The sequence below is a fragment of the Prunus mume genome, linkage group LG2 (genome assembly GCF_029339155.1).
Source record: "Prunus mume cultivar Tortuosa linkage group LG2, ASM2933915v1, whole genome shotgun sequence".
Lineage (NCBI taxonomy): Eukaryota > Viridiplantae > Streptophyta > Magnoliopsida > Rosales > Rosaceae > Prunus > Prunus mume.
The window spans coordinates 12,399,716-12,414,868 of NC_142699.1; the positions used below are offsets into that span (position 1 = coordinate 12,399,716).

Below are 15,153 nucleotides of genomic sequence, written 5' to 3' on the forward strand. Positions count from 1 at the left end.
ATTTTATTTTTTTGGGCTAAAACCTAAATTTACTTATTATATTGTTGTATTAAATGTTATTATATTGAGGTTATAGTTATTTTATAATTTATAATAATCAAATTGAGGTTAGTATAATATGCTACATAAAATTTGCCATTAACTTTGCAGACCAAAAAATTTATATTCCATACTAGACACATTTAAAAAAACAAAAACAAAAACTTTGCATACATAATATATTAATGTAATATATAACATAGCCAAACCCTTATATAGCATACAAGTTTATTTTTCTTTTCCCCCAACTGTCATACAAGTTTAAGTGGCGGAGCCACTTAAGGACCAGTGTGGTCTCAGGCCCACCCCTCATTTTTATATATAAAAAAATTGTTTATTAATATATTTTATGATACTTCAAATATTTTTATGGTTTTCTCTTCATGTTTACATATTTTTTTAATGTTTTAGATCAATTCTCCGAAAATTTAGTATACATATTATTATTTTTTACACAAGTCCTTCAAATCTAAGAGTCATTTTCACCAATTTCTCTAGAATTTTGACTATTTATTCTCTTATTCTCCATATAATATATTATCAAGTATCAATTTATTTTTTTTGGCCAAATTATCAAGTTTCAATTGGGTTGGCTCACTTAATTAAGATTGTTAATCTTCTCTTATTTTTTATTGTTTTCTCTTTGCCTATAGGATTTGGGAAATTTTGAATTATTATGTATTGAGTTCAATAGATCTTTCAACTAATTTGTAGCTTACCAAAAGAAAAAAAGTGTAAAGAGTTCATCACATATGTATTATGTATGATGTTTTGGCCTTTTTGGTTACTTTTGGAATGTATTGTGAGTTCAATTTTTTTTTTTAATATATATATAAATATTTTTGTAAGAGGGCCCCTCATAGGGATGGCAAAAATTCCTGCTGGGGCGGGTCCCCGACCCTATCTAGGAGAGATTTCGAGGCCAACGGGTATTGAGTATGAGGATCTCCGAACTTGAAAAATCCCTGATGGGTGTAGGGAGGGGATGGTATTGGCATCCCCATCCCAAAACCCGACCTGAAAATATATATGTTTGTATTTAAATAAATAAATAAAATATTTATGTTTAACCTTAAGTTAACCTCCCTCTCCTAATTCTTCATAATCTTCTCTGTAATTTCATATTGATGTGATTTTGAATAGTTGAGTCAAACTTTATAGTTAATTTGGATGTGTTGAATGATAATTTTATATGAAACTTAATGTTCAAATTTATGATAAATATTTTTTATGCAAAAAAAAAAAAGGATTCGATGCGGTTATAGGGATAGTCCCGATTGAACAGGACGGGATTCCCAAACCTATTAAATGGGGATGGGTTCAGGGGCGCCAGGGGAGGGGATGGAGAGCGGGGACGGGGATGATATTATCATACCCGGCCCTTACTAGACCCACTGCCATCCCTAGCCCCTCACATATAAAATCCTCGCTCCATCACTGCACGTAGCATTCTTTTGCAAGTTTCACGAATCAAGCTCAATTATCTCTCTCAAATTCTTGGAGTTTTCACTCCCTTTTTTTCTAAATGATAATTGAAGAAAATTCCCAAATCAATAAGTCCATCCTCATATGACCAAGACAAATTTAGATAATTAATGATGTAATATTATAGTTTAAATTAGGATAGTATAGTTATTGATCCAGGAAAATTCATTAAGTAATTATCAGAGGATTTTTATTTAATGTGATTGGCTTTTGGTGAGTTTTAATTGTAAATTTGCTATCAATGATTCAATATATATGGTCCCAATTCTAATTATTTTGTTAAAGATTTTGTTTTAAGAGGTTCCATTACTCATTTTGCATAGTGCTTTTAAAATTTCAGAGTCGACTCTAGGTTTTATGATTAGATTTTTGATTTCAGAGATTCGTACGATGTAATCAAACTTAACCCTAATTAGTTGAGTACGTCTTTAGATAGATTTTAACAAGTGGTTTGTTGTCGTAATCCTGATAAAATTTCGTTGAAAAAGATCTATCGTGACATATATTCTCCCCGCTCGTTAAAGTTTGTCGGAATACAAAAAGTTTGACAAGGTAGGCATATCCCGAGATTGAGATCGAAACCTTAATTGTAAAGCCCTATTAAACAAACAAGAAAAAAGCAAACAAAACACAAACTTAACCCTGATCTTTAAAAAAAAAAACAAAACAAAAAAACACGAACACCACGTGTGAGCACACCCTCCACAAGAGAGCTTCTCTGTATACGGAGTCCAGAGATTTCAACATAATCAACATTCAGCCCAACCAGCTATTTATTTGGAAGAGCTCGTCAACTACCAATTCCAAATTTCCAACCGAGCTCCAAGTCCCCAACCAGACAAATATGGCTTCCATGCCTTTCTCTGCAACTTTTTCAACCCCTCTACACGGTAATTCTCAAACAAAAACAACAAGAAGCTCAAATTCTTCAGCTTCATGCCCTTCCATGGCTTTCTGGACCCCCTCCGTCAAATCTTCACTTGGGTCATCTAAATCAGCAATTTTCCAGAACGGGTTCTCTTTGAAATCACCGAGTTTTAATGGGGTTTTCTTCAAAGCTCGGTCTTTGGGTGTTTATGCAAGAGCGGCTACAGAGAAAACTCTTTATGATTTCAGTGTCAAGGTATATCGTATATGTTCCTGAAAGAATTTACTTTTTTCTCCTTTTCCTTAATAGGCAGAATACCATTTGGATGTGACTGGGAAAAGAACCAAACTTGTAGCTCAATTTTTTCTGTGGATGACAAAAATTGGTATCAATTTGATATTTATGAAGTCAATAAGTTTTTTTTGATGTAGGATATTGACGGAAAGGATGTTCCTCTTAGCAAATTCAAGGGGAAGGTTCTTCTGATTGTGAACGTGGCTTCAAAATGGTATTGAGAAGCCCTTTGGATATTTGCCTCTGAGCTGAACTTTTGTAATATATTTGTCAAATTGAATTTTACGAAAGGCCTCTGTGGAAGTTTGAGATGCTTGTGAATTAATAAAAAATACTTGTTTGTATATCAGTGGATTGACTTCTTCAAATTACTCAGAACTGTCACACTTGTATGAAAAGTACAAAACTCAAGGTATGCTCCATCTCGGGAAATTCCTATTGATTCTTTTCAATAATAGTTTTTTCTCCACAAAAATGTGCATTAGATTGAATTTATACATTCTGAAATCCTTTGGATAGTCCTGCCAATTACATCCATAAAGACAGTGCTTTTTTCTTGTTACACAAGTCACCTTCTTTTGGTTGGTCAGGGTAAACATTAGAGTCAGGTGGTAATAGTTGCTGTGTATGTAGGATTTGAGATTCTAGCTTTCCCTTGCAATCAGTTTGGGGGCCAAGAGCCTGGATCAAACCCGGAAATCAAGCAGTTTGCTTGTACAAGGTTTAAAGCTGAATTCCCTATTTTTGACAAGGTGCGAGGTTCAGCTACATGTCTTCCATCCATTACTTTATTTTTTCTTTTCATATATTTTTTTACGGAGATGGTTGTTTCAAGTACTAAAAGTGCATAACAGGTTGATGTCAACGGTCCCAGCACAGCTCCGGTTTACCAGTTTCTGAAATCAAGTGCAGGAGGTTTTCTAGGTGACCTTGTCAAGTGGAATTTTGAGAAGTTTTTGTTGGACAAGAATGGTAAAGTTGTTGAGAGATACCCACCAACAACATCACCTTTTCAAATTGAGGTATGCTTTTCCTTGTTTCATTCGGTTTTATAATTTGTAAATTCAATGATACCTGGGTATTGATTGGATCATCTATAAGTTAGTAAAGTGTGTGACAAGCCTTCACAAAAGGAGAACCTTAGGGCCCATTTGATAACCATTTCAGTTTTAGTTTTTAGTTTTCATTTTTTGTGCTAGAGAGGAAAATGAGAGTGAGAATGGGAGTGAGGATGAGATTGAGAGAGAGGATGAGAGGGAGGAGTAACAAAATGAAAACAAAATCTTGAAAATGAAAACAAATTGAAATTGAAATAGATTTCAGTTTTTAGTTTTTGTTTTCACTTTTGTTACTTCTCCCTCCCATCCTCTCCTCTCATCTTCCCTCCCAATCCCATCTCCACTCTCACTCTCACTTCCATTCTCCCTCTTTTTGATGATTTGGTGGTCAAGTAAGACTAAAGTTAATGCTCTTATTTTTATGAAGTGAAATAGTTTTAAAATTCCCCTTTCCAATAACTGCTCCATTTTTGTTTTGATAAAATATGAAGCCTATTCGAAGTTAAAGGCTAATAGTTTTGTTTAACCACTGATGCTAATTGGAATGTTCCTATAAATCTCCTGAGATACTCTCTTGTAGTTGTTTCTTTGAGCCTGTTTGCTGAGTTTGCTGCTTGTAACTTTTTAGTTTGCAGTCTGTGCTGCTGTTGCAGCTTTCTTTGGATTGAAAAAAAAATTCATTCATACCAAAACAAAGAGGTTAGTTTAGTAACATAGCTATAAAGGCAACAAACAAAAAGATTGAATCAGCTCTGAAACTTAATATTAGCTATCGAAATGACGTGTGCATTTTCTGCTTAATGTGTCTCTGAGTTGAAATAGCATTGCAACTTGAGCATCATAATCTGAACCGAAAATATAAGAGTATTTCCTCTTTACCAGCTCCATCCTGTCATGTGAGTAACTGTAGAAGTAACTGTTCTCAGTCTTGCTGTTTTGTTGGTCTGATTCTTTGTCTATACAATTTTTTTCAGAGGGATATCCAGAAACTGGTGGCAGCTTGAGGAGAAGAGCTACACAACATGCACGGCGGCACCCAGTTAAGGGAGGATGGAGGAGCATGCGTAGAAATCCCTGTATATGGCGTTTTAGTTAATAGCTTTTACATATCTGTCTTATCAGTAGAGTTTTATTTTCTTGTTTTGGGGGTTAATGGACGCACTCCTTGTTGGTTTCAGTTGTTTTTCATATTTATCATAATTTGCATTGATACAAATCTAGTCATGTCTCGCAGCCATATTTTGTCAATTTGTCTCACCATTCAATTTCAGCCTATATTCTAATTGGCTAAAATGGTTTGAAATGTGATAAAATTCTAATTTTTAATCCGTCAACCTATTCTCTCACGCCAAATTTTTAGCCCAAGTTTTTTGGTACGAGTTAAAACTATCCTTACTTATGGTGCATTTGTTGCAAAATGTTCATTGATAGATGAACAATTTAACTATATGTGAACATATCGGCTTCTGTCTTTATACTAGTTTGAAGTACTTTGCTTGCAGATGCTGTTGTCTTTGAGCTCCTGTTTATTCATATAATATTGCCTCTGAAGATTTTAGCATTAAGTTGCATTTACTGACAAAGTCCGACTTGTATTCTTAAGACATATTATATTGAATTAATCCAACCAAGTTCCAACCCTGCGTTTTCTTTAATACTTCATGAACTGTCATCAATTAACAAACCATTAAAAATACACAAAAGATGGAACTGACCCTCCTAGACTTTTTCTTCTTTGAGCCTCCAAATCTTTTACCTCCTTTACTTCCCCAGATCCATGCTCTCCATGGATCCCTCTCAAGAAACCAATATCATTGATCAAGCTACTTCAGACCAAAAAGATGATGATCATCATCACCGCCATTCAAACCCCACGAACCCATTTGCTCAAATGATCCAGCAACCCTTCCAATGGCTCCAAATGCTCTCTTCAGAACTCAACCCAACTTTTGTCTTGGGTGTGGTCACCGTCTATGGCCTCAGCCAAGGATTTTCAGGCTCTTATTTCAGAGTGGTCGCAGACTTCTACTGGAAAGATGTCCAGAAAGTCCAACCCTCAGTTGTGCAGCTCTACATAGGCTTGTACTACATCCCATGGATCATGAAGCCCATTTGGGGCTTATTGACTGACGTTTTTCCAGTTCAAGGCTATAGAAGACGACCCTATTTTGTGCTAGCAGGACTTACAGGGATCATTTCAGCTCTCATGGTTGCACTAAGTGACAGCTTGGCTGCTGCTGTGGCTTTGACTTGTTTGATTGGTGTCATGGCGAGTGTAGCGATTGCGGACGTGACGATTGATGCTTGTATTGCAAGGAATAGCATTGAGATCCGATCGTTGGCCTCGGATTTGCAGAGCCTTTGTGGGTTCTGCTCATCTGCCGGAGCTTTGGTTGGGTACTCTACAAGTGGGTTTTTTGTTCACCATCTTGGTGCTCAGGTACCTTTAAAAAAAAAACTGATATAGATTATAGTATTTATTTAGTGTTACAGATATATGTGCAGTATAGTTTATTATGCAAATTGACTGTATATCTTATATGGGTTCGTGCATATGGTTGGCATATTTTTATGTTATATTTATCTGGAACTTCCCAATAAAGATTCGTGCAATATTTTTCCCAGAAATTCTGGACGGATCTATGACATCTATATATATAAAGTAAAAGGCAGAGAGTATAAACTAATTAAAAGGAACAGAATTGTGCTGTCTTATCTTCTTATGACCCCATTTGTTCAGTATTTTTATATCTTGGGTTTTAATTTATTTTGGATGAAGGATTCTAAGAATTGAAAGCTGCACATTGTTGTTGTAGGGTGCATTGGGTCTTTTGGCAATCCCACCAGTCTTTCTGACTGTACTGGGCTTTGTTATATATGAAGAAGGATCAACCAGCCTTCGTTCTGAGAAAAGAAAGGTTAGAAAATTTACACATTTTTTTAACCATAAATTTTCCACATTTCTCTTTTATGCTTTATTTTATTATCTCTTTCAGCAAAACCAGTGGTCCTGGGATAAAACAAAACAAAATAAAAACTCATCCTGTCATTATCAATCTTTTCCTGCGACAAACTCCGCTAAAGTCTCACCTGATGGTTCATATATATATTTTATGAACCACGCCCCTAATATATAGTCACCATTAAACTAAGGTGACCTAGCTCTTTCATATATTAATTAAATCCTAGCCTTTTGATTTACAAAATACAGTGGCATGAGTTTACCCCTGTAGGACCCCATTGATTCTCACCAACCAACCAGAGTTGGGTCAATATATTTTAAGGGAAATATATATCTGTATATATATGAAAACTCCCCAGTAATATTTCCACATACAATATCTATATATGTTTAAATACAAATGTGTGCATGTCCAGGTAGTAGAAGAAGTAGGAGTGGCAATAAGGGGCATGTACAAAACAATCAAATGTCCTCAGGTGTGGAAGCCTTCCCTTTACATGTACCTATCTTTGACTCTCAGCATTAGCACTCATGAAGGCCAGTTTTATTGGTACACTGACCCAACAGCTGGTCCTGCTTTCTCTCAGGTCCCTCTCTAGCTTTCCCACTCTTTACATATTATTTGTTAGAGAACATGACACGTGAATAACAAAACGTACCAGCATGTTATTGATACAAGGACAATATGTCTTTCACATAGACTAATTGGCTTTATCCATGGGCAGGAGTTTGTTGGGATGATATATGCAGTTGGTGCAATGGCTTCAATAGTAGGGGTTCTGATCTACCACAAGACTCTAAAAGACTACCCCTTTAGAAACCTACTCTTCTTTGCTCAACTTCTCTACGCCATATCAGGCGTGCTCGATCTCACATTCATCCTAAGGTGGAACTTAATTCTGGGCATTCCCGACTACGTCTTCGTCATCATGGAAGAATGCATTTCTCGAATCGTTAGCAGAATTCGATGGATGCCCATGATCGTATTGAGCACAAGGCTTTGCCCTCTAGGCATTGAAGGCACATTTTTTGCTCTGTTGATGTGCATTGACAGCCTTGGCTCACTGTCCTCTAAATGGGGTGGAGGGGTGGTTCTTCATGCCTTGAATGTAACAAGGACAGATTTTACAAACTTATGGCTGGCCATTCTCATTAGGAATGTGTTGAGGTTTTCAACACTTGCTTTGATATTTTTGGTTCCCAAGGCTGATCAATTTGATGTGTTGATTCCTTCTGATCTTTTGACCAAAAACTATGCTGTTAGTGCTGTAGATGATGAGAGCTTGGAACTGGTTCCAATGAAGGAGAAAATTGAAGTTTAGGCGCTCATTTTTTTATAGGTTCAGATGTAAAGAATTTAGCCACATACATTGTATTGTACAAAATCTTAAAGATGTTTACACAGTAAAATTGCTTTAGGGAGAGCATGCTTTATTATTTAGACAAAGGTTATTATGGTAATTGAAACCACGTATCATATAACAAATATACATGATATATCCACCAATTAGCTCTTGATTTAGTGATATTTACAAGAGGCGATCAGTTTGAATTCTCCCCCTACAACAAAAATAAAAAGAGGCACTCAAATATTGATTTAGTGATATTTAAACAAGGTGCTCAGCTGTTATAACCAGTTAATTTTAGAATTCCTTTAACACCCATTGGTAAATACCAAAACGGTCCTTTGCTTGCCACTAGGGCTGTTGGGAAAGAATTGGACCAACCAATCCACAATCCCCATTTCTCTGATCGAGTCATTTCATAATGAGGCCTAATATATAACTATTAAGTGAGTCTATATCTTTTAACTGTTGGATTAAATTAGTTAGTCGTTGAATTAAATTAATTAACCCAATTTAACGATTAAGAGAGAGAGAATCTCACCTAAAAACCATGTATAAGCCCTCGCTATAAAATTTCGCCACCATAAAATCCTTGTTTTCTGATTGACTTGAGTTTTTCGAACCCAAGAAAAAAAAAATTTGACTTGCGTTTACCTGTCCAGCCCAAAGTCTTTCTTCGTTTCATTTTTAATTGTTTGTGGTCGGCAAGCCCCAAAAAAGTATTTTGCTTTTTCCTTCTTTCCCCCATTTTTCAGTTTCTACTATAATGCGAGAGGAAGTATACAAATCTAACGGTCAATTCTCCATCTAAAGACTACAGAAACCAGATCTTAATTGTCTATTATGCCCTCAATTCTGACGAGGCTCTAACCTAGTGGGCCACAGTGGCCCTGCTCAAGTCGTCCTCAACTCTCTCTCTCTTCCTCCTTCCCTCCGGTGGTCGCGTCGTTCCTACGAAGCCATAACATTATTGCGAGCTTCTGGTTCATCACTGTCAGCTCTCACATGGTAATCTAGTTTATTTTCCTTTCATTGATTTATTTTCTATATGTAAAGATACGAATCTCACTTTTCTCTCTGTAATTCCTACTATTCTTTGCAAGCATGTGGTTTCGTTCCTAAATCAAAGCCTTCCTGTTTGCCAAATTAGGGTTTTTGTTCTTTGTCATATTCTCTGTCTCTTGTCTTTCAGTTTTTCCCTAAACCACCAATATAATGCTCTCTGGCCTTCCTATAAAATTTGTGGCTAAAATTATATAAATTAGACTTTTCAGCCTGAATCAGAGAATCTAGAAGTCTCTGGATAATCTTAATCGAGGTTATCTTTCTACTGTGTTTGAGAATATTGAAGTACCAGAGCCTGTTAGGTTTAAAATTCGATTTTTTTCTTCTCTATTGCGATTTTTTTCTTCGTTTACTAGGGAACCAAACAGACAGCTAGGGTTCTAATTTGTGGTTTTTTCGAAGTTATATTTTAGAATATGAATGTCGGAGACCATGAGAAGTAAATATGAATTTTTCTTTTGAATTTTGTTGTCAAGCTTTACAATATAATAACTATATATATATATATATATATGCTTCGCTTTATTTTGATTTGATATTATTGGTGTGAACAGTTCATTTCGTGTTTCATTGTAAGTTACTCTCGCCAGAAACGTGCCCGTCTTGTTGGAATGTTGACTACATTGTAATTTTATCATCATGTGTAGGCTAACAAGCACACCATCATTCTAATGCAAACTTCTCAGAACAAAGCAACTAGAACCTTTATGGACTATGATTCAATAAGTCAAGCAATGGATGGTATGTTTTATTAATGATGTTTGTCGTGGTTACAGTCTTTTTTTGGATAAGTTTTGTTGTTATTAAACTATCATTATTACCATCATTCAAATCTTTTGGCTTTAGAGTGTATTTACCTAAAGCTAAAGGGAATATGAATGCTTCATCGTGCTATAAAATGAATTCTTACATAATAAGAAATGCTTGTGAGCTGCTAATTTCTCAAAATAAACTGAAGAAAGGGCATAGGTGATTTTATCTAGTAACAGAAAATGATTCATTTACTTTCACCTCATAGGTTGAATAACTAAATTTTTTCATGAAAACTGAAAGATTTGATAATTAATCAGTAGGAAGTATTTGGGGTAATTGCTTGGCCATGTGAGAACTGTAGACCTGTACGGTGTAAAGAAATGAAAGATTAGTATGTCACTAGAGATATGAATGTCAACCTTTTCCCAACTCCCTATGGACGATCCAGTGATTTGGAATAGAACTCACATAGGGGCACCTGAATAAATTTCCCTTCAGTGGTGTCTCTCCAGTTTGGTTGAGTGCTTTTGATCATGATTGATTGTGCAGCCGTCTAAGATAATTATTTTATTTAGTATTTGGATTTATAAGTTGCGAGAACACTACTATATTACATGTTTTATGATTAGTGTATTTGTGCTCAATGAAACATGGTAACTCATGTGACAAATAAAACTTCCACTTCATATGAGAGAGAAAACAGGTTTCTTTGTTTATCTATATGTTTCTTGTGAGTTTTTTAAGCCTTCCTGGTTCACAGTTGGATACTTGTAATCTGTTTTGGGTGAAAAGGCGTTGGAGGGCTCCCAAGAAATAATGTTGTTATAACCATCATCTTTTTGTTTGCATTGACTAGAGGTTATGCTGTTGTGCATGTATAGGTATATGTGGACTGTATGAGAGGAAGCTGAGGGAGTTAAATCCAGCAATTAGAAATATCTCATACGATATTGGAGATCTCTACAACTTTATTGATGGCCTCGCTGACATGAGTGCTTTAGTGTACGCCTCTCTCTCTCTCTCTCTCTCGCTCTCACACACACACACACACACACACACACAATGTAGGCACCAAAATATGTATAGCCTTCCCACTGAACAATTTTTGTAGATTTATGTCAATGATCTTTGAATTTTGAGTTAGAAATGTTTACTATGTACCTACAGAAAAAAGGTGTAATATAAAAGTTAAATCATTACAGAGTATATGTATATTTGGCTATGTTGTCGAATTGGATTTTATTGATTGGTCTTTCGAAGAATTGGATCATCTACCACGACATATGGTGGTTTAAATAATTTAAACTTTTGTATAAAACAAATGAGGTTTACACAGATGACTATCTGTTGAATGTGAATGTTGATCACAGATGATTATTTCCTGGATAGTACAAATTTATTTATTTATATTGTGAGTGCCTAACCTTATTTTATATATATATATTTTTATATTTTTGAAGTTGAGTTATTATAGTTGCATCAGGAAAGCACCTTTCCAGTTGAAAAGTTTAAAGTACGGACTTTTTTTTTCCGGTCACCAGGCTACATAGCTGTACAGGAGTTACCATAGGCCAGCCGTTATACTTTACTTTATCCGTCCATCAAAGCCCCACCAGTTGGACAGCCTGTTTAATTTGGGATGGGAAAGTGATAAGAACCGAACATGATCCGTTGTGAAATTGAAATTAATAAAATCTGGGTCCGTCAAGTTTTGTTTGTGGTGGCTGTTGCCTTGGGAGGACACTAACACTCCTCTTTCTGGTTTTGGTTTGCAGTTATGATCACTCAATTCAAGCTTATCTGCCATATGACCGGCAATGGATTAAACAACGGACACTTCGACATCTGCAGAAACTGGCACATTGACTAAAGTGATGCTGCAGATTAGTTCTGTGGCAATCCGCAAAAAAAGAGAGAGGATTTGTAGACTTGAATCCATTATAAAGGGAATGGCTAATGGAGTGTATAATTTGTGACTATCTGGGCTTTGCATCTGGTCTGTGTTTAGCATGGTGTTGTAACTTTTCTATTTGTGCGCATATCTTCAAAAGCAACTTTTGTTTCATAAGCTTGACGGTGGTGATATTAGGCTCTTGTACTATTTAAAGAGGATATTTCTGAAATTAGGTTATGTCTAGTAAAAGAAAAAACAATTGTTCAAACGGCTCAGGCTGCGTTTGTAAAAAATTTCAACTTTTAGCAAAGACTTTCACAGACCGTTGCCAAAGCTGACCATAAGGCCAACGACTAGCGACGGAAAAAGTGCTGTGAAATCTGAGGACCTAAATTTTGTTACTAAAAGTCAAATAACCGTCTTGGATCGCAGCAAAAGGTCCATAACCGTCATCTAAAACAGCACTGGCTACTTTTCTGCTGATTGAAGTGTTTCTCCTTCAGTTTTACAAGATTTTCCCCGGCAGTTTAGTAAACCCAGAGAGAAGAATTTGCTTACCATTTGTCCAATTTACTGTCCACCATGAAAATGGAGGAGCACTTTTCCATTTCATGAAATAACTTGTAAATCTAAATATCTTCTACAATAAACTCGACTGATCAAACAAACTAGTGTTCTTAGAGGTATAATCAAAACCAGTGGTCTTAGGGGTCGTTTGGCATAGCGGATTGTCATGGTCTGTATTAAATCCTGGGACTATCTCGGATTAGTTCGGATTGGCCTAAACTAGATTAAGTACTAACCTACGTTTGGTACTGCGTCGGATTAAGAAGTTGAATTGTAAAAATAATGAAGACTTATGTTTGGTGTTGTGCCGGACTAAAAATAATTATACAAATTTATAAATAAACTCAATCCTAGACATATATTTATAAAAAAACTCAAGCACTATTTAAACATAGAAATACAACCAAAATCAACCCCAAAGTCAACTTTTTTGGTGTGTTTATAAATGTGTTTTGAGTGTGTGTAATGATGAGTTTTGGGTGTGTTTATAAAGTGTTTTGGGTGTTTGGTTTTTTTATAATTTCAACCTTCATTTTGGGTGTTTTAGTGAAACTCCAAAATAATTATTTTAATATTGTTATAAAACTAGAGAGAGAAAATGTATAGAGAAGTGATATGCTAAAGATAGGAGATTGAATACCATCATTTACAATATACATATAGGTTACAAACACTAATTACAAATACTTAGTGCATATGTTACATAATATCTAATGTTGGAATACTAAAAGGTATAGTGATCATCCACCAACTCATGTATTTACAACACTCCCACTTGGATGTCCACCATACAATGACATAATTCCTTCATTAAAAACCTTGGAAAACTCAGTGGGACAAAACCGAAGCGAAGGGAAAAAGAGTGAAACTCTCTTCTAGATCATTGATATGGTATTGGATGCGTTTATGTTGCCTCGTTAAAACCTTGCTAGGAAAAACCCAGTGAGACAAAAACCCAGTCGAAGGGAAAAATAGTACAACGCGCATATGTCATGTACATAGTAGAATTGGGATACTCCCCCTAATTAATATCTCCCCTTCTCTGATTTGAGCAAGACAAGCAACATTTTCTTCATACATGATCGTCTGTCACACTATTCGACCTACTTTTCACTTTTCAAATGTTTGAAATCCTTAGGAGCATTAACAACTAATTTAATAGTTAGAATATGTTACAACAATATCAAATTTGAATTCAAAATACTCAAACTTTTAGTGTTAACTCTTAATTAAGAATATTGTGCTACTTTATATCATTCAAGAGGTCGCTTCATCTCATATATCTCAAATATTTCATGAGCTTTGAGGATCTCCATGTACCATACAGTCTTAATAAATATGCATTGAACACATGCTATAAGTTTTATATTAAAATAATAACTGCACTTATACAAATGTAGATGCATCTACGATGAGATGAGAGACTAAAACCATGTCTCTCCTAGGAAACCTTATGTCATATTAGTGATTTTATTTCACTTCACAAACATCAATTCGTAACCTTTTTGTAATTTGGTGTTTGGGCTATAAGTTCAATATCCCACACTTCATATTTAATGATAAATGGAATTGCCTATTTCCATTTTGGGCAATCATTTAACTTGTTGACATTCATAAGGCGATTTAATATAATCATAGCTCTTGATGATTGTAGTAGCTACTAATAAACCAAATGTATCATCAATTTATGATCCCACAATTCTCATGTGCATGCGCATGCATAATTTATAAACATCTCATTGCTTTGGGGTACCAATGCCTCTTCAGGAGCTGATGTTGTCATTTATGGGACAAACATCTCTTTTACGATGAATTAAGTAGAATAAGTGGATCATAACTTCATATAGAGCGTTATTTTTTTATAGGGTTTGATTTTTCAAATAATCTCCATTTATAGGGAGTTAAGTTTTTAGAACCTATATTTTTGTCATACTTATAGTCACTTATTGTCATGTTAATGAATTGTGATACATGAATATCAATCCATGCTTGCATATTCATAACTTTATATATGCAGTATCTTGATAAGACAAAAGCGGACCGATTCAACACTATTTCATGATGTTCTTCAGGAATTGTCATTTCTCCCCCTAACGGCGGGAAAATTGTCTCAAAATTTAGGAAAATAAACTCACAGTCATTATCAAATATGTGACCATTTTAGTAGGCACATTTAGTAAAACTGATGAAGTGATTCATAATTAAATGTTGTATATGCTCACAAATATCTCCTTGAATAAGGGCTCAAAGTCAATTTTTGACTGAGATGATCTTATGACAGCTTTTATTTGTGAGCATTCTTTGTAATGATATTTGTTGGACAAGACAGTATTTTGAGTCTTTAAATGATGTCCTTACAAATTTATAAAAATCTTATGTATCATTGTAGAACATGGATTGCCAAGATAGTCATGCCACAACATAAAAGTTATTTGGTGAATGAACTTCTGGTTCATGATATCATAATCTTCAACTACTTTAATAGTTGTGTAATATTAGGGCCTCATGAACTTTTGGTTCATGATATCATAAACTTCCTACCCACAAAAGAAAGTAGGAAGTTTCTCCAATAGACGTCTCTGGCTGTCAAAATTGGGGCGGTAATACAAAGCATTACCATTGTAAAACGAAATTAACTAATAACCCAACATAAATAAAAAAATAAAATAAAATGAGTAAAGTGGTATAAACGAGGAATAAAATAAATAAATTAACTATCCATGTTATCTTTTCTTAATTCTAAAAATAAAATAAAAAAGAAAAAATAAAACCAAATGGCACATGCTCACGCTTGTGCCAAGGGGCTAGTGTTCCGTAAAGGT

At 35.0% G+C, this 15,153-nt stretch overlaps 3 protein-coding genes across 4 annotated transcripts; all 3 read left to right on the forward strand.

Moving 5' to 3' along the window:
- The first annotated feature begins 2,202 nt into the window (after window positions 1–2,202).
- Window positions 2,203–4,960, forward strand: GPX7 (glutathione peroxidase 7). Of its 2 annotated transcripts, XM_089045784.1 has the most exons (7): window positions 2,203–2,647; window positions 2,824–2,900; window positions 3,037–3,098; window positions 3,320–3,438; window positions 3,541–3,708; window positions 4,373–4,443; window positions 4,719–4,960. In XM_089045784.1, exons 1-7 carry the CDS (start codon window positions 2,369–2,371, stop codon window positions 4,786–4,788), a joined length of 846 nt encoding a protein of 281 aa, XP_088901910.1. In that variant the 5' UTR covers window positions 2,203–2,368; the 3' UTR covers window positions 4,789–4,960. The 2 variants fall into 2 exon arrangements, with proteins under 2 accessions (XP_088901910.1, XP_008220655.1); XM_008222433.2 differs by lacking the exon at window positions 4,373–4,443 and having other exon boundaries at window positions 2,216–2,647.
- A 142-nt stretch (window positions 4,961–5,102) lies between these two features.
- Window positions 5,103–8,130, forward strand: LOC103320719 (Major facilitator superfamily protein). Its single transcript, XM_008222432.2, has 4 exons — window positions 5,103–6,184; window positions 6,561–6,662; window positions 7,123–7,293; window positions 7,432–8,130. The coding sequence occupies exons 1-4, from the start codon at window positions 5,522–5,524 to the stop codon at window positions 8,026–8,028; spliced, it is 1,533 nt and encodes a 510-aa protein (XP_008220654.2). The 5' UTR covers window positions 5,103–5,521; the 3' UTR covers window positions 8,029–8,130.
- A 793-nt stretch (window positions 8,131–8,923) lies between these two features.
- On the forward strand, window positions 8,924–11,938 carry LOC103320718 (enhancer of rudimentary protein). Its single transcript, XM_008222429.2, has 4 exons — window positions 8,924–9,060; window positions 9,765–9,858; window positions 10,752–10,872; window positions 11,646–11,938. The coding sequence occupies exons 1-4, from the start codon at window positions 9,058–9,060 to the stop codon at window positions 11,734–11,736; spliced, it is 309 nt and encodes a 102-aa protein (XP_008220651.1). The 5' UTR covers window positions 8,924–9,057; the 3' UTR covers window positions 11,737–11,938.
- Window positions 11,939–15,153: the final 3,215 nt, after the last annotated feature.

What these genes read in the sequence shown, in the direction of transcription:
- LOC103320718 (XM_008222429.2), top strand. An exon ending in AATAAGTCAAGCAATGGATG is followed by an intron (nt 9,859 to 10,751) that starts GTATGTTTTATT and finishes GTGCATGTATAG; the next exon opens with GTATATGTGGACTGTATGAG. An exon ending in GCTGACATGAGTGCTTTAGT is followed by an intron (nt 10,873 to 11,645) that starts GTACGCCTCTCT and finishes TTTGGTTTGCAG; the next exon opens with TTATGATCACTCAATTCAAG.
- LOC103320719 (XM_008222432.2), top strand. Translation starts at nt 5,522, where the DNA reads ATGCTCTCCATGGATCCCTCTCAAGAAACCAATATCATTGATCAAGCT. An exon ending in TTCGTTCTGAGAAAAGAAAG is followed by an intron (nt 6,663 to 7,122) that starts GTTAGAAAATTT and finishes GTGCATGTCCAG; the next exon opens with GTAGTAGAAGAAGTAGGAGT. An exon ending in CTGGTCCTGCTTTCTCTCAG is followed by an intron (nt 7,294 to 7,431) that starts GTCCCTCTCTAG and finishes ATCCATGGGCAG; the next exon opens with GAGTTTGTTGGGATGATATA.
- GPX7 (XM_089045784.1), top strand. Translation starts at nt 2,369, where the DNA reads ATGGCTTCCATGCCTTTCTCTGCAACTTTTTCAACCCCTCTACACGGT. An exon ending in TTTATGATTTCAGTGTCAAG is followed by an intron (nt 2,648 to 2,823) that starts GTATATCGTATA and finishes TTTTTGATGTAG; the next exon opens with GATATTGACGGAAAGGATGT. An exon ending in ATTCATACCAAAACAAAGAG is followed by an intron (nt 4,444 to 4,718) that starts GTTAGTTTAGTA and finishes AATTTTTTTCAG; the next exon opens with AGGGATATCCAGAAACTGGT.